This window comes from Terrapene carolina, unplaced genomic scaffold, assembly GCF_002925995.2.
Source record: "Terrapene carolina triunguis isolate 2854851 unplaced genomic scaffold, T_m_triunguis-2.0 Scaffold194, whole genome shotgun sequence".
Classification (NCBI taxonomy): domain Eukaryota; kingdom Metazoa; phylum Chordata; order Testudines; family Emydidae; genus Terrapene; species Terrapene triunguis.
In genome coordinates this window covers 10,862,374-10,884,352 of record NW_020664545.1, presented here as the reverse complement: position 1 = coordinate 10,884,352, position 21,979 = coordinate 10,862,374, and the positions used below count along the sequence as shown (strand labels likewise).

General features: G+C 50.4%; 1 protein-coding gene across 3 annotated transcripts in view; it reads left to right on the top strand.

Moving 5' to 3' along the window:
- CSNK1G2 (casein kinase 1 gamma 2) overlaps positions 1 to 21,979 on the top strand; it is a 97,696-nt gene that overhangs the window by 55,829 nt on the left and 19,888 nt on the right. For all 3 annotated transcript variants that reach the window (XM_024208221.3, XM_024208219.2, XM_024208220.2), the window contains exons 3-4: positions 19,131 to 19,171; positions 21,119 to 21,188. In XM_024208221.3, the coding sequence (XP_024063989.1) occupies positions 19,131 to 19,171; positions 21,119 to 21,188 (111 nt within the window). The remainder of the gene's footprint in view (positions 1 to 19,130; positions 19,172 to 21,118; positions 21,189 to 21,979) is intronic.

The following is a 21,979-nucleotide window of genomic DNA, read 5'->3' as shown; positions in this document are numbered from 1 at the left end:
TCTGTGAATCTATATCATGTGCTCCACTAAACTCCAGCAAATGTCTGTTCCTCATGGGTTGCAGCGTACGGCTTCTCCTTTCTTCTCCGCCTGGGAAGAACAGTGTGGACAGGAGTCTCTTGACCACCAGGCGGCTTCCTATAAGTAAGGGCAGACCCTTGAAGGGAGAAGATCAGAGGGAGAATGGAGTTGGGGGCAGGCTGTGTTAGAGAGCATCTGCTAACAGCACCTGGGAAAAGGGTGGGAATGAATATTTGCTGTTGGACAGAACATACAGCTGCAGTAGCCAAAAGTGTTTAGCTCTCAGTAGAGATGGTTGGAAAACAGTATTTTCTGAGAGAGATTTTGAAAAATATTTTTTTTAAATATCCTTGGGCGCTTTCCTTTTTTTTATTTTTTTTTGCCCAAAAAATCAGGAAACTTTGAACAAAGCAAAATTTTTTGACGGTGGGGAGGACGGGGAGAGGGCCATTTGCTTGTCAAAAAAACAAAAAAAGCTCACCGGCCGGTTTTCGCCAAGCTGTAACTCTTGGCTTGGCGTTCTCTGCACTGGTGTCCTGCGGTTGTGAAAAGCCCTTTGCAGTCTTCTGTTGCTCTACAGTGCCTCTAGGAATGTGAATTGGACTTCAGTGTGTTGAACTAGTATTTGCCAGGCAAAGATTTTGGCCCAGGCGGAGAATATTTGGAAAATTAACTGCGTTCGAGGGAGAATTGATGTAGCTCATTCCCAAGAGATAGTTGGCAGTTTCAGGGACTCCAGTGGTGCCTGTTACCCCAACCTGTATCTCTTCAGACTGAACCTAAAGCTAGATGTGGGCTTCGCTTCACACCATCTGCCTGGGAGAAGAACCAGCAAGCGGGATGATGTCTGAAGTTGTGCAGCCTGTGAGGCAGTATGGCTGGAGGGAGGGACAGAGCATGCCCACCTCCCTGCGTTCAACAGGCTGACTTTGGCTGCGTTGAGTTAATGCTAGCTCTGCCTAGCGCAACAGACTTGGTGGTGCCTGGCAAACCAGCCTGCTCCCAAACTCCCTGATGTGATCGCAGCTTAATTGCAAAGCTTGGGAAAAGGCTGTGTTTAAAACCAAGCCAAGTGGTTCCTGCCTTCGGGGAAGTGGGAAGTCTGTCTCCCTGAATCTTGGGGAGCAGCTCAGATCCCTCCTCCCAAAATCAGACTAGCCGTGGAAGGCTACATGCAGCAACTTACAGTGTCATGAGGGAACAGGGAGGGTCACAGCCAAACCCTGCAAGGCATTCCCTCACCTGCTGCTCCCAGTGCAGGGAGTGAAACAGTCCCAGTGTAGGGAGCTACCCCAGCCCTGCAGCTGCTGCATTGAATGCAATCCGGGGCTGAGATGAAGTGAGAAATCTGACTGCTGAAGATCCCCAGCTGTGGAGAAATCCTGCCAACTCCCCCTCCTGCTGGCCTGATATTCTCCACCTGGAACATCGCTTGGCTGGTAGAAATTCCTGCAGTAACATGTACTGCCCTGCCAGGTTGTGATTTCTGGACTTGCTGGTATGTCAGCCTTCAGCCAGTATATGTGTGATAAATGGGAAGCCTCCCACTCCAACCCACAAACCACCTCAGCCTGCTGGGAGTGAGAAGAACTGACTCTTTTGGATTTCCCCTCTACCCACCTCCCAGCCAAATGATTGCTGCGAGGCCTGGGGTTGATTTGTATGGGACTGGCTCTGCAGCTGTTCCCCTCCTGCAGTCTGTTGCAATTGAGGAGGGGTCTCCACTCTGCTTTCTCTCAACCCTCTGGCTGCTCCAGTGTATGTCTTTGCTGTTGTGCCCCTTCCCCAGCCTCTCTTTCTTTAGGATCACGTCCCCAATAAATAGCTTCAATTCCTGCATCTGCTGCCCATCAGAGACTTCTCAAGCTGCTGCAGAAAGAAATTGACCAGATTTGTCAGTTTCACAGCTGCTTACAAGGCTCTGAATAGCAGCAGTATAAATGGGTAAAGCCATGGTCTGCATTCACTTTGCTACATATTGGCAAGGTCTGAGCAGCAGTAGAGGCCCAAGACAGGCTGCTTGCAGAATCAGGAAGGTGGCACTGCATTGGTTCCTATGTGCATGGTTATGCTTGAAACCATGAGGGCTAGAAAAGGAACTTTTCTTCTTCCACTGGAATTTGGGATTCTGCAGAGGTTAATGGTGCTTGTTGGGATTGATTTCTACTTGCCATTGACGTTCAAGTCCCTGCATGCAGTTATTCTAGAAGGCCCACACATCCAGTAATACACTGATGCTTGTCTGTTAAATGGCATGATGAAACGGGCCATTGGGCTGGATGGGGAGTGTCCCAGTACAGAGGTGTAGGCCAGAGCAATTTGGTCTGCTTGCTCCTAAAATCCAATTTACTTCCTTCTCACATATGCCGTTAACTTATTTCAAGGCTCAAGAACGCTTTCAGGAGCCAAATGAAAGTAGTCACTCATCAAAAATGCAAGCCTTGATCCATGTGCATGCCAGAGCATGTGCAAAGGAACCAAAGTGACACCAAATGACTGGAGAAAACACTGCCTGCTCAGAGAGAAATCAAATAATGCCATCCTCTTTGGGGAGGGTGTGGGGGACAAGGTGGGAGAAGCCAGCAGATAATGGCAGAGATCTTTGATTCAGCCATGGTGGAGGACCTAGGACAGAGACTAATGTAGTCGGTGTCAAATGTAACTGAGAATATCTAGTGCTCTTTGTTTGTGCACACACTAATCCCCGCAGCAGTCCTTGGTAGCAGAGTTGCCAAGATTTGTCCTGGGGGAAATGAAGCACCCAAAGCAGAACTGGTTGCAAAATCCAAAATTAGTTTTGGATTTTAAAAAACAGACTTTTGGACATGTTTCCAGTTTGAAGGGAAACTTCCTTCTTTTGAAAACATTATAGAAACTTTTCATGACCAAAATTAAATTGTCTTGTGTGTTCTCAGAACAGTTTCAGTTTTGGGGGAGGAAAAAACATAGAAAAATGGTCCATTTCAGAAAGGAAAATTTTCCACGCACAACTTCTTGTTTGTAACATTGACCAGCTTTACCACCTGACTTTTAAAAGCTGGTGCTACGTGTTATTTGGGGAGGGGAGGCGCCTTAGATCTTGATTGCCCCATTTGGGGGAGGTGCTGAAAATCAGAAGCCACATCTGAAAATGTTGGCTTAAGGCAGTGTTTCCCAAAGTTGGGACACCGCTTGTGTAGGGAAAGCCCCTGGTGGGCCGGGCCGGTTTGTTTACCTGCCGCGTCCGCAGGTTCGGCTGATCGCGGCTCCCAGTGGCCACGGTTCGCTGCTCCAGGCCAGTGGGAGCCGCTGGAAGCTCCATTGGCCTGGAGCAGCAAACCGCGGCCACTGGGAGCCGTGATCGGCCGAACCTGCGGACGCGACAGGTAAACAAACCGGCCCGGCCCACCACGGGCTTTCTCTGCACAAGCGGCGGAACAAGTTTGGGAAACACTGGCTTAAGGGATATGCTGAAAGCCAGAAGGGGAATGAAAGCCAGACAGCAGGAGTTTCTGGTTCCCAATGTCTCTTATTGTCTAGGGCAGGGGTTTTCAACCTTTTTTTCATCTGCAGACCCCTAAAACATTTTGAATGGGGTTGTGAACCCCTTTGGAAATCTTAAACATAGTCTGTGGACCCAGAGGTTGAAAACCACTGGTCTAGGTATGGTACAGTAACACTTCAAGGCCCCAGTTGAGATCAGGTCCCTTTTGTGTTGTACAGACACATAGGGAGAGAGGCAGTTCCTGCCCCAAAGAACTTACAGGCTATACAGACAGAACTTCTTCACTGGCTTATAACCGTGTACACACTGAAACCAGGACAGCAGGAAAATGAACAGTCCTTCCGCAGAGCCGGGTTTGTGAGACTGACCAAGAAGCTGCCGGGTGCTGCAGTGCCACCAATGTGCTTCCAGTCGCCTTTCTTGGCCCGCCCACAGTGATGTCACCCTGCTGGCCTCGTTTTGGAGGGAAACCGGGGCTTGGGTGGAGAGGAACTGCCTCAAACTGTGTGTGAGCGAGGCTGGTAGAAAAGCAGAGGTCATTTGAGGAACTGATAGGAGCCACAACTTCCTCGTCTCCAGAGGACGTCCGCACTCTTACTGTCCAGGGGTTCAACAATCTCTGGGGCTTGTTCCCAGGTATCCAGCACTGGTATCCTTTGGCTGCCTAGGAGGTTGTGCCCTTTCCTCTTGGATGCAGATCCAGCCATGGTGACTCGCCTGCTCATCCAGGCCAGCCAGCAGCAGTGGCCTTCCCCCTCCACACACCCACACCCACACCCACCACCACCACGGCTCCTCCCCCATCCCACCAGTTTAATTGCTTTGCTGGAAACTTGAGGCCACCTCCTGCCCTTAGGCATGTTTCAGAATGCAGCAGCTGCAGCTGGAGAGTATGGTGGGAGCTGCAAGAACACCCTATGTCCCCCACTACTTACCCCCTTCCAGCTAGTTACCAAGGGCCAGCGCTACAATCCGCCTAATGCCTTGACCTGGCTGCTTCCACAGCAGAGCCCAACGCTGCTGCCTTCTGAAATCTGAAGCAGGAGGAAGCTGTTTAGAGCAGGGGTGGCCAATGGGCCACGTGCCACCTCTTCCAAAGCGGCCCTGGCACCGGGCTCTGGCCCAGCGGCTTACTCTGCAGAGAGGTTGTGAAGTGTGCAGCCATCTGCTTTCTCTGGCTGCCACAAGTTAAGGATGAGAGCCGGGAGACTGGCTTGTTACCAGGGTGGCTTGTGCCCAAAGGGAGTAGAGGAAAAGCACTGCCGTGCATGACAGAGTGCTAGCCAAGGAGCAGCAGCTAGGAAGATAGGCAGCTGTGAGTACTCGTTTGCAATGGCTGTGTAGGATACTGTGCATCAAGGCCTGATTCTCTTCCCCCTTGGAATCTAGGGGAGTATCTCACATGAGACTGAATGGAGGCCTGAGTCCCTGGAGTGAGGCTTCTGCCTTCACAGGAGGATGGTTACCCTGCTCTCTATTAGTGTAGAAATGTTAAAAACTACATGCAGTACTTTAATCTAGTGCTCCTTTGCAAGGATCTCCAGACCCCCACTGTCCGTGCATGGCTGCGTCATCCTGTCCGGGAAATGGGCATGAGGACCAATCGATTAGCAATCATGTAAATCCCGGGATATCAGGCTGGGAAGGTCAGCAATGAGTCCTCTTCATGTAGGGCCGTTGACCTTGGGTGAGGCCTCAAAGTGCTCTCATGTTCCCGGTATTGTGTGTCTATTTCCTAGCTGAGCCTTTATTCAGCTGGGTGTCTGTCCATCAGTGGTTCTGGGTAACCACTTGCACAGGACTTCACTTATCTGTGCATTTCCTGCAGTGGCCTTGCAGTGGAAGTGTGAATAATTTTAAAACCCATTTTTGTCGTCTGAGCAAGAGACTTATGTTTGCCGCTCTCTGGGTCTGTTGTGGAACCATCCATGATAGAGGGATTGGCACTTTACTGAGGGTGTTGTAGCTGTCTTAACAAAAAGTTAGCCTGGAAAGTCCAAAGTTAAGAGTAAACTATTTTTTAAGTGGCTTTGCAGAGTTAAGGTCGCCCAAAGAAGCTTAACTCTGCCCTGTGTCCTCCCAGCCTTTGCACTCCTCCTGTCTTGTGTATATGATAATGACCTCTTGCTAGAGGCTCTAAGGGCTTGATCTAGCACATCTTGGGCTCAGCTTGCTGCCCATTGATGAGCCCTGTGCCCTTGGTCTATGCTGCTGCATTTGGAATCCAGCCTTTAAGAGGGTCCGAGCCCCAGACGCAGTGGCTGTATGTCTGGGCTCAGTCTCATGGGGTGATCTTGCTTGGAAAGCCCAGATGCCTGTAGGGTATTGTCCGTCGGGTGTCTAGTGAAGAGACCTAAGAGGGAGGGGATGTGTGCCCACCTCAGACTGACTTATAGGCTTGTCTCCTTTTAGGGTGTCCTGTACTGTTCTTTGGGGGAGTGGGCATGCTGCCCGAGCCCAGAATGCCGCCTGCTTCTCAACTGGTTGATAAAAGAAATACTGGGGGGAGGGAGAGAATAAATAAGTTGATTCCAGCTGAGACTGAAACTCTCCAAGCACCTGCTCAAAGTACTTTGCAGCTGCATTTTCCCTTTGCGGCTGCCCATCAACTTTGTGCTGGTCCCCAGAACACTGGCTGGGGTTTTTTGAGCCAGTTGAAAAGTGGGAATTATATTTTGTGGTAAATCTTGAAAACGTTTTTTTTTTCTCAAAATTTTCTGTGAACGTTTAATTCTCCCCTCCCCCGCGCCCCTCGCTGAGTGGCAGGATGGGAGAAGGGAAGGGGCAATTTTTGCTTTTAAAAAGTTTCAAGTTAAACAGTCCCCACAGCGATGTTTTGGTCAGTTGTAGCAGCCTTAAACTGACAACGAGGGCACTTCGAGACATGAGCCAGAATTTTCTTGGTCCCAACCAGACCATGGTTCGTGCCTCGATCTGCATCTCCTGTAAAGCTCTGACATCTCTGAAGCAGGACAGAGGGCTACAGTGAAACGCCTGCCCTGGCTAGATCAAGCCCTTTTTCCCAAAATGTCCCTGCCCTGCCAGTTCCACCAGAGTGGTGTGGCGGTGACATCCATACCCATTCGGAGCATGCTTGCATAGCACAGGTAAGACCCCAGCAGCCTTGTCCACACTTCATGTTAGTGCCTTTGCTACCAGCGATGGAACTGAACTAGTGATAGCAACAGAGGCAAGGCCAGTGCAGACTCACCCCAGGCCCTAGGACTCTGCAGGGTGGGAGGGTCCCAGAGCTTCAGCCTGACCCCGGAAATCTACACATCAATGAAACCGCCTCACAGCGTGAGCCTGAGTTAGCTGGCATGGGCCAGCCGCGGGTGTCTAGTTGCTGTGTAGACATACCCTAAGTGCATCCGTTTCAGAAAGGTAGAAAAGTGATTGTGATAGCTACAAACTTTCCAGTTCGCTTCAAAATGTACCTGGCTGTCATTTTGAAGGCTGCCTTGGTATCCTGTTAACCTCATAGAGCCTTCAGTGTCCCTGGGAATTGGGCTCTTAGCTCCAGCTATAGTTTACGTATATGCTTTTTCAAAAGCACTTCATTTTTTTTAAAGAGACACTGGGAAAAAAATCCTTATGTTGCTTACAAACCAGTCCCTTTCCCTTGATTACACTGTAGCGCATTAACCCATTTCACTGATCGACGCCAGTTATGGCCTGTTTACTTTGTGCGTTTCTCTTGGTTGAAGCATAGGAATGGCCATGCAGTATCTTGACTTGCACCTGGCATTAGCCATCATTGGTTCAGAGGGAATGAACAGATATGGGCAGTTATCAAGTGATCCAGTCCCCGCATCTGGCAGTCAGCTTTAGGGACACCCAGAGCATGGGGCTAATAGCCATTGATGGACCAATCCTTCAAGAACTTATCTAATTCTTTTTTTGAACCCAGTTATATTTTTGCCCTTCACAACATTCTCTGTCAACCAGCTCCACAGGCTGACTGTGTGTTGAGTGAAGTGCTTCCTTTTGTTTGTTTTAAACCTGCCGCCTATTAATTTAATTGGATGACCCCTGGTTCCTGTATTATGTGAAGGGGGTAAATAACCCTTCCTTATTTACTTTCTCCACACCAGTCATGATTTTATAGACCTCTGTCGTAGCCACTTAGTTGTCTCTTTTCCAAGCTGAACAGTGCCAGTCTTTAATCTCTGCTCAGATGGAAGCTGTTCCATACCCCTAATCATTTGTGTTGCCCTTCTCTGTACTTTTTACAATTCTAATGTTTCTTTTTTGAGATGAGGTGACCAGAACTGCACGCAGTATTAATGGTGAGGGTGTGCTGTGGATTTATAGAGTGGCATTATGATATTTTCTGTCTATTATCTATTCCTTTCCTAATGGTTCCTAACATTGTTAGCTTTTTTTTTGACTGCTGCTGCTCATTGAGTGAATGTTTTCAGAACTGTCCGCAGTGACTCTAAGATCTTTCTTGAGTGGTAACAGTTAATTTAGACTCCATCCGTTTGTATGGACAGTTGGGTTTATGTTTGCCAATATGCATTATTTTGCATTTATCAACATTGAATTTCATCTGCCATTTTGTTTCCCAATCACCCAGTTTTGTGAGATCCCTTGGCAACTCTTTGTAGTCTGCTTTGGACTTAACTGTCTTGAAAGGCATTGAAAACCAGTTTCCCATTCAGGTTCTTGGTGCTGATTGGGTTTCAGACACTGCAGGGGAGGGAGTTGTTTTAAAGAAAGCTGTTTTCATTGGGATCTGTATTCATTTTTTTAATTATGGAAACCATTTTCTGTTGATCTGGAGGAGCCGTTGTGGATTATTTACTTTTGGCGCCAGTTTTAAGTTGTCCTCTTCAAATTCATTGCATATGCCTGTGCCTGCCTTTACACACAGCTGTGCTGGTTTCTTTCATGCAACCAGTGGAATGAGGAAAGAGGAAGTGTAATTTTTTAGTATACCTAGAGGCACCGCCTGAGATCGGGGCTGTCTTGCTCTGTACTGTCTGTATGCATAATGAGAGACAGTCGCTGCCCCAAATTGCTGATGATCTAAACAGACAAGGGGTGGGATGGGAAACTGGCACAGAGGGGATGTGCCTCCTGCTACGGTCCTTCAGGGGGTCTGTGGCAGAGCCGGGAATCGTGCCCTTGTCCCCAGTCCACTGACTTAGCCTCAAGACCCCCATTTATCTCCTTGTGCTTGGAGCATGTGTGATTAAAAGGTCAGAGGAAGGCTGGTGTGACATGCGGAAGCAGGTGTCAAAATGGCACTGTCCAAGCTCATTTTGGAAGGGAGAGGGGCAGGTGGGAAAATTATTTAAGGGTTCAGAGAAATGCACACCCTAGCTTTTACCAGTGATATTGTGACAAACTGGAAGGGTTTAAATGCTCTTGTGCCTAGTTATGCCTCTGTGGTATATTCCTACCCCAGTGTAACCTTCCTCCGGCTGTAGACGTTTCCTCCAAGCGTCTTGCTTCTGTGCAGAACAAGCAACACCTTGCATCAGCCAGTGCCACAAACCAAAATATTTTTTGTTTTTCAGTAGCTCTCATCTCGACATTTTTTTTTTTCTAAAAACCACATTCACTCATGCAGATTCTCTGGCGCTTCCTGACATGTCACTAGCAGACGTGTGGTTCCCCCCATGGTTGCCTATGGACTGTTATAATATTAAAGATCTCTCTTTGTGAAGCATGCAGAGGAGGGCAGGGAAAATAGAAAACCACCAGAACCATTTTCCAAGGTGATCCTAACTCCCTTCTAGCAGACAGCTCAAGGAGGGGTTCCCACATTGTGGATGGCAGTCCCTGGGGAAAGAGAACCCAGGAGGCCTAGCCCTCCCACTCTTCTTTTTCTCATATTTTTGTTTCTTTAGACTGCAAGCTCCATAGGGCAGTGCTCTGTCTTTCAGCACCTAGTACGCTCTGGGGGGCTAGATCAACAGTTAATAATGATCAAACCCTTCCCCGGGCTCCCACCCCTCTCTAGCTGTTTTGTTGGAGGCACGGAACTAGTCCTGATTGGCTGGGTTACAGTACAATTTACCTGCCCTTTTCGGACCCGCCTGCGGATTTATAGATTCATAGATTCTAGGACTGGAAGGGACCTCGAGAGGTCATCGAGTTCAGTCCCCTGCCCGCATGGCAGGACCAAATACTGTCTAGACCATCCCTGATAGACTTTTCTAACCTACTCTTAAATATCTCCAGAGATGGAGACTCCACAACCTCCCTAGGCAATTTATTCCAGTGTTTAACCATCCTGACAGTTAGGAACTTTTTCCTAATGTCCAACCTACACCTCCCTTGCTGCAGTTTAAGCCCATTGCTTCTTGTTCTATCCTTAGAGGCTAAGGTGAACAAGTTTTCTCCCTCCTCCTTATGACGCCCTTTTAGATACCTGAAAACTGCTATCATGTCCCCTCTTAGTCTTCTCTTTTTCCAAACTAAACAAACCCAATTCTTTCAGCCTTCCTTCATAGATCATGTTCTCAAGACCCTTAATCATTCTTGTTGCTCTTCTCTGGACCCTTTCCAATTTCTCCACATCTTTCTTACGTGATTACGTGATTCAGTCCCAGGACCAGAAGTGTAAGCAAGGTGCTGTGTAACTCTGTGCACCAGCATAGCACCTGGCTGAGGGTGATGCTGAGTATTGGTGTATTATAACACCCTATCGAGGGGGCTGATACAGACTGGGTAATTGACAAACTCAGCCAGCAGAGGGCAGTGATGATACATCTCTCATTTGCATCTCTATCCAGCCACACTAACTTGTTCTCATTTAGAACAATTACATTCCCTCCAACTCCCCTACCCCACCAGCAGGGCATTTGCTTGCATGTGCTGGATGCTGCGCTGCATCAGTTATATTGCTGTCACTTTTCCTGAGTTCTGGTCCTGTCATCCCCGTTGGGTTTCCTTCAAGATATTTCATACACTCTCCTCCCTCTGCAGTCTTGTGTAAGCAGGGGGCAAATCCCCTTGCATTGCCCGCCTCAGGTCTCCCCCTCCCCAGTAGGACAAAATTGCATCGTTTTGACCAGGGGTCTCAAACTCAATTTACCTTAGGGCCAGGGCCAGTCCTCAAATCCTCCCAGCGTGCTAATAATGTCACTGAAGATGGTGTTCAGAAAAGAAAACATTTATATTCTATTTTTTATTTCGATTTTCTTAGAAAGTATAAAGTTGAATGACAGCTTTATTAAATTCTTCGCCTGCCAGAGAGTTTTTAGTGTTTGCCAGACACCTGGCAACGCTTCAGTTCTTTCAGTTTGTTGATGTTTGGCCTCAGTGACTGAGCAGTTGAAACCTTCAGGATTGCAGCAAGGTGTGCATCAGAGAGTTGTGTTCGGTATTTTGACTTGTTTATATTCATTGTGGAAAAAAATGATGCTGCCTCCATGGCTGATTCTGCCTGGCAACTAGTGATGCAGCCTCCATAGCTGACTCTGCCCAGCGACTAGTGATGATATCTCTGTCCCTCTCATCCAGCCAATGGGAGCTGCGGGGGGAAGTGCCTGCAGCAGACATTGCCGGCAGTATGTCTGCATGCATCTCTCCTCCGTGGGCCGCAGTGGGGAGGTTCTCGGGCCGCAGATGGTCCGCGGGCCGGGACTTAGAGACTCCTGGTTTTGACCATCAGCTGGTTGTAGTGACATGAGGCAGCTAGGGCAGCAGCAGCTGAACTGCAAGATGTGACCTGAAGTCAGTATATGCAGGTTGAGGATAGTGATCCCCATCACATGAGCTGTTGTCTCCAAGTGCTCGTGGGGTCGCTGGAGGGTTGAGTGCCCCACAGGCTAAGAGCTGGGCTGGGATGAGCTGCAAGAGACTTTTCCTGGCATTTGTTCACTCCTGGAAAGTCTGAGTGGAGTTTGTATTTGAACATCGTTCGTCATATATTGTGGCCTCTCCCTTCAGCTGACATCTAAAGCTGCAACAGCCTGTGGCTTGGGCAGTAGTGGGATGGAAGATTGCCTGGGGAAAACCAGGCAGAGGCAGTGGTGGTGTTCGGGCTGAGCCAGTACTGCCCAAGTGCCCCAGTCCAGCAGAGAAGAGGTTAGCACAGGGGTCCGGTTCACCATGAGCCTTTGCGGAAGAGGGAGGATGTTAGGCCCAGATCGTCAGAGGTGTTTTGGCACCTAACTCTCATTGATTTCTAGGTCTTTGAAGGTCTCGGCTGTAGTCCCTATCATCCAGCAAAAGTCCAGTGTTGGTGATTTTGGTCCATGTCTCCGTTCTCCTTGCAGTGTCAAGTGGATCCTTCACTTCCTGTCCTCAATTATCACATACTGTAGCTGTTAAAAAGCTGCTGCGTTCCATACTAGGGATGGCTGCGTTTCAGGGGTGGGTGGAGTGATCCAGCATGCTGGAGACAGTAGTTTGCATTGGTTCTAAGCAGGTTAAAAGGGCCTTTGTTCAGTACAGGTAACACCTGGGACTGGGAGAACTAAAACGGAACGAGGTGAGAGGCCAAGGCCTGTTGTGTGAGAGCCTGGTGTAGGGGGCTGGATTCACTGATCCCTGGGATGGTCTGGTTTCTATGGGCCTGTCACGCAACAACGGGTGAGAGAAAAGCTCCTTTGAATGGGACTGTAACCCCTTCCTTACCCCCCCCCCCCCATAAATGGCAGGGAGTCTTGAGGACCAGGGCAGTTCCTCCCACTACCACTTAACTCACCCATCAGTGGCAAGGCGATGCCCCCACTTTACGTGTCCAGCAGTTGTGGCTGTCCTGACAGAACAAGAAGCAATGGTCTCAAGTTGCAGTGGGGGAGGTCTAGGTTGGATATTAGGAAACACTATTTCACTAGGAGGGTGGTGAAGCACTGGAATGGGTTACCTAGGGAGGTGGTGGAATCTCCTTCCTTGGAGGTTTTTAAGGCCCGGCTTGATAAAGCCCTGGCTGGGATGATTTAGTTGGGGATTAGGTCCTGCTTTGAGCAGGGGGTTGGACTAGATGACCTTCTGAGGTCTCTTCCAACCCGAATATTCTATGAATGATGCCATGGAGGACTCAAGGAGAACTCTGTTACATTACAGAACCTTTTGTAGCTGCTGCAAGCCTCAGCATTGGCTCAGCCAGCGTTGATCCCAGGATGGGGTGGGATGCCAGCCCCCACCTTGCCCCGATAGCACTTAAGGTTCCCCACAGTCCAACCCAGGGCAGTGGTACGGGAACAATTTGTATAGTGGGGGTGCTGAGAGCCGTTCAACCAAACTGTAAACCCTATATATTATGGAAGCCACTTCAATCCAGGGGGTGTGGCCGCACCTCTAGTTCCAGCACCTGACCCAAGGAGTAGGGGGAGAGAAGCTTCTGCCACTGGCTCCCTGTTTACTTTCTATACTCCCTGCCCCCCCCATTCACCCCCCCCACACACACACACCTCTTGTGGCGTTTGCAAAATGCTGAGGTTATGCTGAATGAAAGAGAATCTCCCTGGATGTGTTAATCCTCCCTGTGTTCCTCTGTTTACTGGACTGTTTCCATGTACTGTGTATCGGAGACAGCAGCCGCTGTAAAGGAGCTTAGAGCTGGGGGGTGAGGGGGGAGAGTTTGAACAGATCAGGCATTTCAGGATTGCACAAAGGCCCCTCCCATCCAGCCCATGTTCACTGGGCCAGAGGCTCTCACCTTATGCAGCACCACTGAGTTTTTCCTAAGAGTTGTGGGGCAAGTGCCAGCTCATGAGAGAATTCACACACACCGAGGAGCTGATGCTGATACCCATAATCCTTTGCCTTGCTTTAGTACCTTCCATCCATGCATTGATCATTACAGAGTGCTCTCTCTCTCTCTCTCTCTCTCTCCTTGGAGCACTGCTCAAGCATTTGGCCCCTTGACTTGTTTTTTCCTAGCTGTAAAATGGGCACAGAGGCTGTGTTGGTGAAAGTTAGAACTCATGAGTCCTGGCTCCCATTCTGTAGCTGGTCCACACATCTTCCTGTACTGTCTCATGTCATCTGTCTAGAATAGATACTGGTCCTTATCTGGCCCTCACCATAATACCTGAGCAGCTCCGCATCAATCTCCACATTCCTGTAAGGAGAGGGGAAGTATTATTCTCACTTGACAGATGGACAGCTGAGGCATAGCATTGCTGGCGTGACCTGCCAAAGATCGTGCAGGGAGCCAAGATCTGTGGCTGAGCTGGGAATTGAATCCAGGTCTCCTGAGCCCAGCGCGCTCTCCATTAAACCATCCTTCCTACTACTACGGTGGTGAAGGTGGATTGGTTTGAAATGCAGCATTGCTCTGTCATGGGGCAGGGTTCGGCTCCTCGAAAGGCCAGCCAACACCTCATGGAAAATTATACCCAGTAGGAGCAATTCTGCTCATATCTCCCGTGCATTCCTCTCCTCGTCATTCTACTGGGGACACAGTTTCACAGCAGCTGTCACAAGAAGAGGGTTATTGCTGCTTCTGGTGGGCACCAAGAGCTGTGTCTGAGTAATTTAGTCACAACGAGTCAGAAATGAGACCTGTGCACGTAAAGCTGATACGCATGCTGCTTAGCTGTGCCTGAATCTCACTTCCGTTCAGTCGTCCACCTCTTAAAGGCAAACTGCAGTGATTAGCTCCAGTACATTCAGAGAGCTAGGTATTTATTCTGGAAGGAGATGAGTGAAATGGGAGTTTAGATCCTTTTGGAAACAGACCCCATTGAATTCTCTTCCTAACCAGGCTCAGGGGTGATGTGATAGAAATGTGTTAAAGGATTCATATAAGGTGTATGCCTGCTTGGCACTGGCTGCGGTATAAACCCTGTAGTATGGTGCAGCTTCCTTTATAAGCCCCGGGTGTTCGCCGTGTGCTGCATCTTTGATATTCAGGCCACTTACTGAGGTGCTAAATTTGAGGCACCCAGCTTTGGCTGAAATTTCCCGGAGTCCCATGGAAGGTTTAAATAAGTCTCCTGTAATTTATATTCTGAAGGATGGTTCCCCTTCCAGCCCCAGTTCATGGCTCTATGAACTCTTCCTCAGCTGTGCACATCAAGCGCCACTCTGAGAAGAACCTTTTCAGACTGGCTCACAAATCCGTGCCTTCTGCCGGAGAGGTTGTGCAAAGCATTAAGGGGCAGAGGGAAGGGTGATAGGCTTGTGCAAAAAGTTTGTTTTGGCTTTTAAAGTCAGAGATGCTTTAGGCTGTAATAATAATCCCTAGGTTTTCCTTTTCCCTAGACTGCAGGTATGTGACATGCGCACTCCAGCGGTCCTGCTGAGCTGAATGATAATGATTCGCATTTCCTGCTTGTGCAGAAGTTAAATACAGCTTTAACGTGACTCTAATTCTCTTCCAACACAAAGATTTTGGGTAAATCTCGCTGCTTCGGTTTCCACTGTGGCCCTTTCTCCTTTAAACAGGTGGAGGGACAAGGCATTTTTCCCTGCCACCTGCTGGCCAAGCACCAGGAGGTACTGTGTTCTCAGCCTGGAGGTGCCTTCTGCTGTTTCCATTGTTCGTTGCAAAGGGAAAGCAGGCCAGCTTCTTCAAAAGCTCCAGCCTGTGAGCGCCAATGGCAATAGGGGGACAGAGTTAGAAAGAAAATGCTGTCAGGGAATACTGCGTCTTGTGGTCACTACCTCGGACCATCTCCCTGGGTGCACTAGCAGTGTATGGACACAATACTTTATACATATGCATATCAATTAAAGGATGCTATCAAAATAAAAAGTACAGCGTTGCTAGAGTTGCTGGCTTTCGAAGGGGAGAGGTTCATATTTTGGTATTGGGTTGATGAGTCTGTTTCTGACACTCTATGTAGAATCTTCGTGACTTACCTAAAATAAGGCACAATTTTTTAACAATGAGAGTAATTAACCGTTAGACCAATTTACTGTGGGCTGCGGGGCATTCTCCATCACTTGTGGTCTGGATTTAAAGACTGGATATCTTGTAAGAGAGTTGCTCTAGCTCAGCCAGAAGTTATGGACTTGGTGCAGAGATTATGCAGGGTGGATCTCTGGCTTGCAAGTTGGAGGAGGTCAGACTAGATGATCGTGATGGTCCCTCGAGGTGTTGGAATCTGAATGTTGCCCTGACCCACTAGCTGACAAAGGGGTTGTTTATGCTAGTGGCTTTTTACCTGGAGTTAACCAATTTACCTGGTAACTTGAGTTACCTCTCTCACATTTGTACCTGCTCATTTGGCGTGTGGGAGCCCAGAACAAGCAGTTGTGGAGTGACCAGGGTCATGCTGATGTGGTGGATGACTCCTGTTAATTAGCAATCCATTAACTGGAGTTTAAAAAACTCTTTGATGTACCCAGAGGGGAGAAGGCTAGAGGCAGCCCTGGCTTCCCATGGCTAACATCTGCAGGTGCTGAGCTCAGCTTTGTGGGACAGGAGACGGAGGGGGCCCGGACTTCCAGTCCAATGCCAGGGAGGCTGTGGCTAGCAAGAGGCAACTATAAACTGAGGACACTGGCCACGATTTTCCAAAGTGACTGGCGATTTTGGGAGCCTACTGGAGACACCTTAAAAGCACCTGTCTTCCAAAAAATGCTGAGTACCCTCTCTGGGAATCAGGCCCCTTTCAGGCATTTCTAGCTGGACACCTAAAATCACTAGTCACTTGGGAAAACCTTGGCCACTGCTAGTCACATGTGTGAATATTGCTACCCCCTGTTGCCGTAGGCAGCGCAAGGGTCAACGCTGCTCTGTATTCCCATCTGTCCCTTCTCTTTCTAAATATATACGTCATTTAATGACAACTCCCCTCTTGCTCTGACGGTTACTAGCCAGGAGACGTCTGCTACGTGTCTGCCCTGGGGAGATGAGTACCCAACAAACAGGCTACAGTCTCCCAGCCCAGAGAGGTCAAGGTCATCGCACGGGTCTGTCATCCATGCATCATGCGTGCCACAGATGGGGAGCACGGGGCGTGGGTTGGGATGAGATAGAGGGCACCCAGCATTCTGTGCCCACCTGTAACAGATAACTGAGTGGTGTAAATAACAATGCACCCTGAGATGGAGATCTCTGGACAATAGGGATTGCTTCCTCCTTACAACCTTTAGGGCACCAGACTCCCCAGCTGGGGTGGGAAGGAGTTAGGCCATGCCCTGTCCCCAGTGCTCCTGGACCTCGCAAAGCTGTGGGGAAGATGCTGCACTGCAGGAAGGAATCTAGCAGCAGGTGAGGAATTCTGCCTCCGCCAAAACTCCTTCAGGGGCAATGTGACTCTGAACTGTCCCAAGCCAGGACAGTGAGAGAACAGCTTTTGAGTGGCCTGGAAATTAGCAGAGCCTGCTAGGCTGGTCACACGTGAGCATTGGCCGCACTACAGTTGTTATAAACCAGAACGGTGCCATGGCTTGGGAGTGATGTGTGTGGACATCCCCGACCCCCATTCAGGAAAAACAGGAAATTTCGCCTTCAGAACTGTAGCAAATCTAGAACTTGGACTGAGAATCTGCCGCCCTTCAGATAAATGAATTTCCAAGCCCTGTTGATGGTGAAGGTTCCACTATCAGCCCCAGCTGTGCAGCATTCCCTTCCCCAGCTTTAGGCCGGCAGGCAAGTTTCCCATATCTTAGCCTTCCATCTCAGAGTACGTGACCAGCCATCGCTGATTTCCCCCTTCCTTCCCCCTCTGCGGGATGAAAACATTGTTATTACTTGAGATCTACTGATTAAAAGAGCTGTGGTGAGAGCGAAGAATTGTTATCCCCATTGTATGGATGCGGAAACTGAGGCACAGAGCAAGAGATGCGACTTGCCTGAGGTGATACAATGGGTCAGGCTGGAATGGAGCCCGGGAATCCTGTGCTCTAGCCACTTGGTCGCGCGTGTTGGAATCATGTAACTAAATCCATTTTGTGCATTATCTACCGTTGGGCACCATCTCGGGGCTCTGTAAGGGCCCTGTATCGATGTGAGGAGACTAGGGTCCTGCCCTTGCCGTTTCCTGAGATTTGCACTCAAATCCAGCTCAGTCCCATGGAAATGGCTGGCCCTGGGGTTTAACCCAGCGTCGTGCTGCCCTGCTCCCCCGGCTGCAGAAGGGGAACCGCTCCCTCCCTAGGGTGGTGTTCCTCTGAGGCGCGGGATGGGGAGGCTGTGGCTAAGTGAAAGTTGTTTGCGGTCAGATGTTACACACAAGGAAAAGACCCCAGCGCGATGGGACTAGACAGACCCCTGGGGGCAGTGCTGGCCGTCCCTAGTGTATCATCGAGCAAAAACTAATCCTCTGCTGTAACTGGAGCCTTGGGCTAAGTAAAGGGACTGGGTGTTCAAAGGAGCTCCCTTCTGCTCTCTGAGGTGATTCCCTGCATGGATCTGCTCCGCAGAGGCTGCATGTAAACCTTTGCGACCCAATGTATTACACGTCCCCAATACACAGAGGGTACGCGTCTGTTACAGCACCAGCTATGGAGTCCAGCTTTTTAGCTGCAGCTGCAGAGACTCCTGCGTTCGGTTCTGGAGGTGCCCGGTTCCATCCCCAATGGGTTGGCCGTGAGGGAGGCTGTTGGGCTTGGGCCTTCTAAATGGTGCTGTCCCTTGGGGAAGCTTGCCCTGGGGCTAGATAAGGGCGGACAGCCCAACTGCTGCTTGTTCTCTGCTGACTGCCGCAGGCAGCAAACCAGAGTTCTGCAGAGCCTAGCGGACCCTTTGTTCCCATGGTGATGGTGGTGCCCCTCTGAATACCCTGGGGTGGGATTGAAGCCGGGATAGCCCCATGGGGCTCCAAGCTCATGTGCGGGTGCACCTGCAGAGTGGGTCTGTGCAGGCCATCTCCCCAGAGGAGCGCAGTTATCATGGCAAGTAGCCGTTCCGCTCCCACTGGGACCCGGGGCTCCAGAGAAGCAATGGTTCGTTAGTAGTAGTAATGTGGTAATTACAGCAGTGCCTGAGGGCCTCATTGTGCCAGGTGCTGTACAAACACAGAGCAGCAGATGTGCTTTAAGGAGAGACGCCCTGCGCCGTTCTCATCCTGGGCTGCTGTTTGCGGTGTCCTAGCTTTGGGGCTTGTGTCCCATTTTGAGATGAAGGAGCTGTGAGGTAAGGCCAAGGCTCATCTGCTATTGCACAAGACCCTCTGCTGCTGGAGGAGCAGGAAACCCCCCTCCCTCCCCACTGCGGATGTTTGCAGTCCCACGTTGCTAGTTCACGGTGAGCTAAGGGCCATGCCCAGACTTTTCTAGCAGCGCAGGGCACCTTGGTAACTTGCTGGGGGCTGTGCCAACTTCCATAAAATGCAATAGATTGAAAGTACCTTCACCTACTTATTGCAGAGATGAGGCCTGGAAAAACTACAGGTCCCAGCATGCACTGCTTCCATCCTGAGAGAACATTACATATGGGGACCTCTCCATTCCCAGCGCCTCACCAGTCACCCGAACAACTTGTAGCTTCCAAATAGCAAGTGAATCCGAGTGTGCTGCCTTGGGAATAAAGAACTGCAGCACACCCTGTCGCTAACTGTACAGAGACTGTTCCTTGTTACGAACCGAGGGGACAAAGATCTCCCCATTCGCTTCTCTGCAAACCGCCTGACCTGCTGGGGATGCTTTTAAAAATAAGAGCTTGCTAGAGAATTTGGCTTGTTCCCAGCCTGCTGCATTTGACACCTGGGGGTTGTTTGTAAGTTTCACTCGCTCCCAATGTTATTTCTCTCATCTCTTTCTGCAGGGAAGAATCTCTACACGAATGAATACGTAGCTATAAAATTGGTGAGTTTCTTTTCCTTCCCTCTCAGTGTGCTGTCCAGGTTAGCTAGTGTTTCAGAGCCTGGCCTTTTACTAATGGGTTAAAATGTCTCTAGCTGAACCAGTTGTTACATAGAGGCTATGTAAGATGTGTTAGGCGGTGGTTGAGAACCTAGTGCATGCAAAGCAATTATTGCAGTCACCAAGCCATGAGGTTTGGGCGTGAGAAGCGTGTGGCTCTGAAGCTCTGTTGACTCAGCTGGATCATGGCAACTCCAGAACTTTCCTAGTGTCCGCCACACACTAGCCATCTCTACGATTGGTACCGGGGAGTCTCAGCAGAGAGACCAAGAGTGAAAGAGCCATGGACCTTGCGTTATCCAGGTCAGGATGAGACGCACTCGGGGAGCTTCAGTATCCCCTCCTAGGTTCCCATCGGTACCTTTCCCTAGCACTGCGTTTCTTGCCATGCCACTTGGGACAAGGCTGCCTCCTGCTCAGCCTCCCCTTGCATTGGCCTAGCAGCAGAGGGAACAGGCAGCCTGTTGCTGTCTCCCTTCCTGCAGTCCCCTCCCATCACGAGGTGTCTAACAAACTCACCTGTGGAAGCTGCATTTCTCTGCTTGAGCAGCACTCCACTGTTGGGACTGGCCCCAGCCCATATCTGGAGTGCAGGCCAGGAAGGGTAGGGGGAAAGGGCCCAAGTCCACATACCCCAGAACTGGCATCGTGGGGTAGATGTGCCGAGAAGGGTAGAGAAACCTTGCATGGCAGAGCCTTCCACTCAACAGCAGGAACTCGAGTGTCCCTTTGTAGCTTAGGTGAGTGGGAGACTGGGGTGTGGGGGGATGAAAACCTCATCTGTTTGTGGAGCTAATGGAACTGCTCCTGTGTGAGCCGGTGCTGTCCTAGCTGCACAGACATTGCCCCTCGCTGCCTCCTAATCTGAGCCTTCCCCCTCGTCCGGTGCCCCAGGCTCTAGGGGTGTAATTGGCTCTGCTCTCCCTGCTTGGCACTTTCAGGGTTCCCCAGAGGGGGTGGCTAAAGCACGGGGCATTGACCTAACTCTCCTCCCAGGGCAACTGCTGGTGAAACTCCCCAAAGCTCCAGCCGAGGGTTTTAGGAATTCTCACCCTGTGTGCCCGAGCTGTCCGGTGGCAAATCCCCATGTGCCTGGCCCCTGCTTTGGGGAATGCATTGCAATAAAACCGTTTGGGCACCGAACACACTGGCTTCGAGCAGCCACGTGGCCTTGCCACTAAGCCCAGGGCTTTGGGAAGGAAGCGACCGTACGGCGCAGTTTGCCAAAGACCAGAGAGGCCTTTAATGAAAGGCTGGACGGAATACAGCATCCCTGAGGTTCCTGGTGCTAAGAGAGATTCTGTCAGAGAGAGAGTCCCAGGGGCAGGTTTCCTGCTCAGTTACTCTGCCTCTTGGCCCCTGGTGCCAGAAGTGAGTGGGATTGCCAAGGTACAGATTCTCCAGCCTTTCTCCTCCCTCCCTGCCCCAAAAGCGACTGACCAGAAACAAAGTCAGAGGAGAGAGATCATCATCTCTGGCCTGGAGTCTCCATTATACCTCAGACCCTTTGCATCACCCTGGCCTTCGTGTAACTGAGGCCTTGTGCTTTGTGGTGATGCCGGTCCCTCGTTGGGACCATTTCCTGCCATGTCCGTTCTCTCTCACGCAGGGACCTACATTCTCTCCCCGTCTCATTCTTTGGTTTCGATTCATTTCCTGTAAATTAAGAAAATTGCCCAGTGGATCAGATGTCCACCCCTGAGGGTTGGTCTCCATTTCATGCCAACTTCCCATAGACCAGACCCCTTCTCTGCTCTGTAATGAACGTTTGGGTGAGCTGTAAAATGTGCTGCAGCCATTTGCCTTGCCTGAAGTAATCAGCCCTTCCTGAGACCCTGCACGGCCCGCTCATTTGCTCACCTCCTCTCTCTTTCTCTCGCTCCCCACAAGGAACCGATAAAATCCCGAGCCCCACAGCTGCATCTGGAATATCGGTTTTACAAACAGCTCGGAAATGCAGGTAAGGAGCAGCTGTGCGTGCAGAGCACTGGGGAGGGGCCCAGCTGGCCTGGAAGGACAGGAGTGGGGGAGTGTGTGCAGCTCTCATTGTAACCATGACGCTGCAGCTTTGCCCTCTATCCCCAGCGTAAGCTGCTGAGGCCCATCTGCTCGGCGGACAGAGGCAGGTTTTCCATACGCTTCTCATCTTTGATCCCCTTTGTTTTCATTTCTGTGCTAGTGTCGGGGATGCGGCTGAGCTGCCTCGGGTCATCTGGGACCCTCCTTCCCCTGCACTCCCCTTCCCAAAGAGCAGAGTGTCCTGCTCCCCAGGTGATGGGGCTGGGTGAGGGGTGTCACCCCTCCAAGCTGGGACTGACCCTGGGACTCCCGATACAGGGGAAGGTGGGAAAGTGTCTCTCAGCCAGGAGGAGAACGGTGGCCATTGAGTGCCAGCAGCCTCTGTTCCTGGGGTATGGGCGGAGTCCTGTGGGGTTCAGATCCGGCTAACGCCCTTTCGCACTGTCCCAGCTCCTTCCGGCCAGTGCCGGAGGGATGGATGATGTTTGGATTGTCAGACAGGTCCCTGGGAAGGGTCATCTCCTCCCCCCAAACAAACCTCAGGAATCCGGTGTGCATCATACATGGTGATTCCATCTCCCTGCGTCACAGGATCCAGAAACTAAGCTTGTCCTCCCCTCTCCGTCCCCAAGTCCTCCGACACTGGAGTAGAAGGGATTGGCTGTGAGTTGGGAGTGGGGAGCTGCAGGATGGGAGTGAGGGGTATCGCAGAGCTGGCGGGGGGGGGGGGGG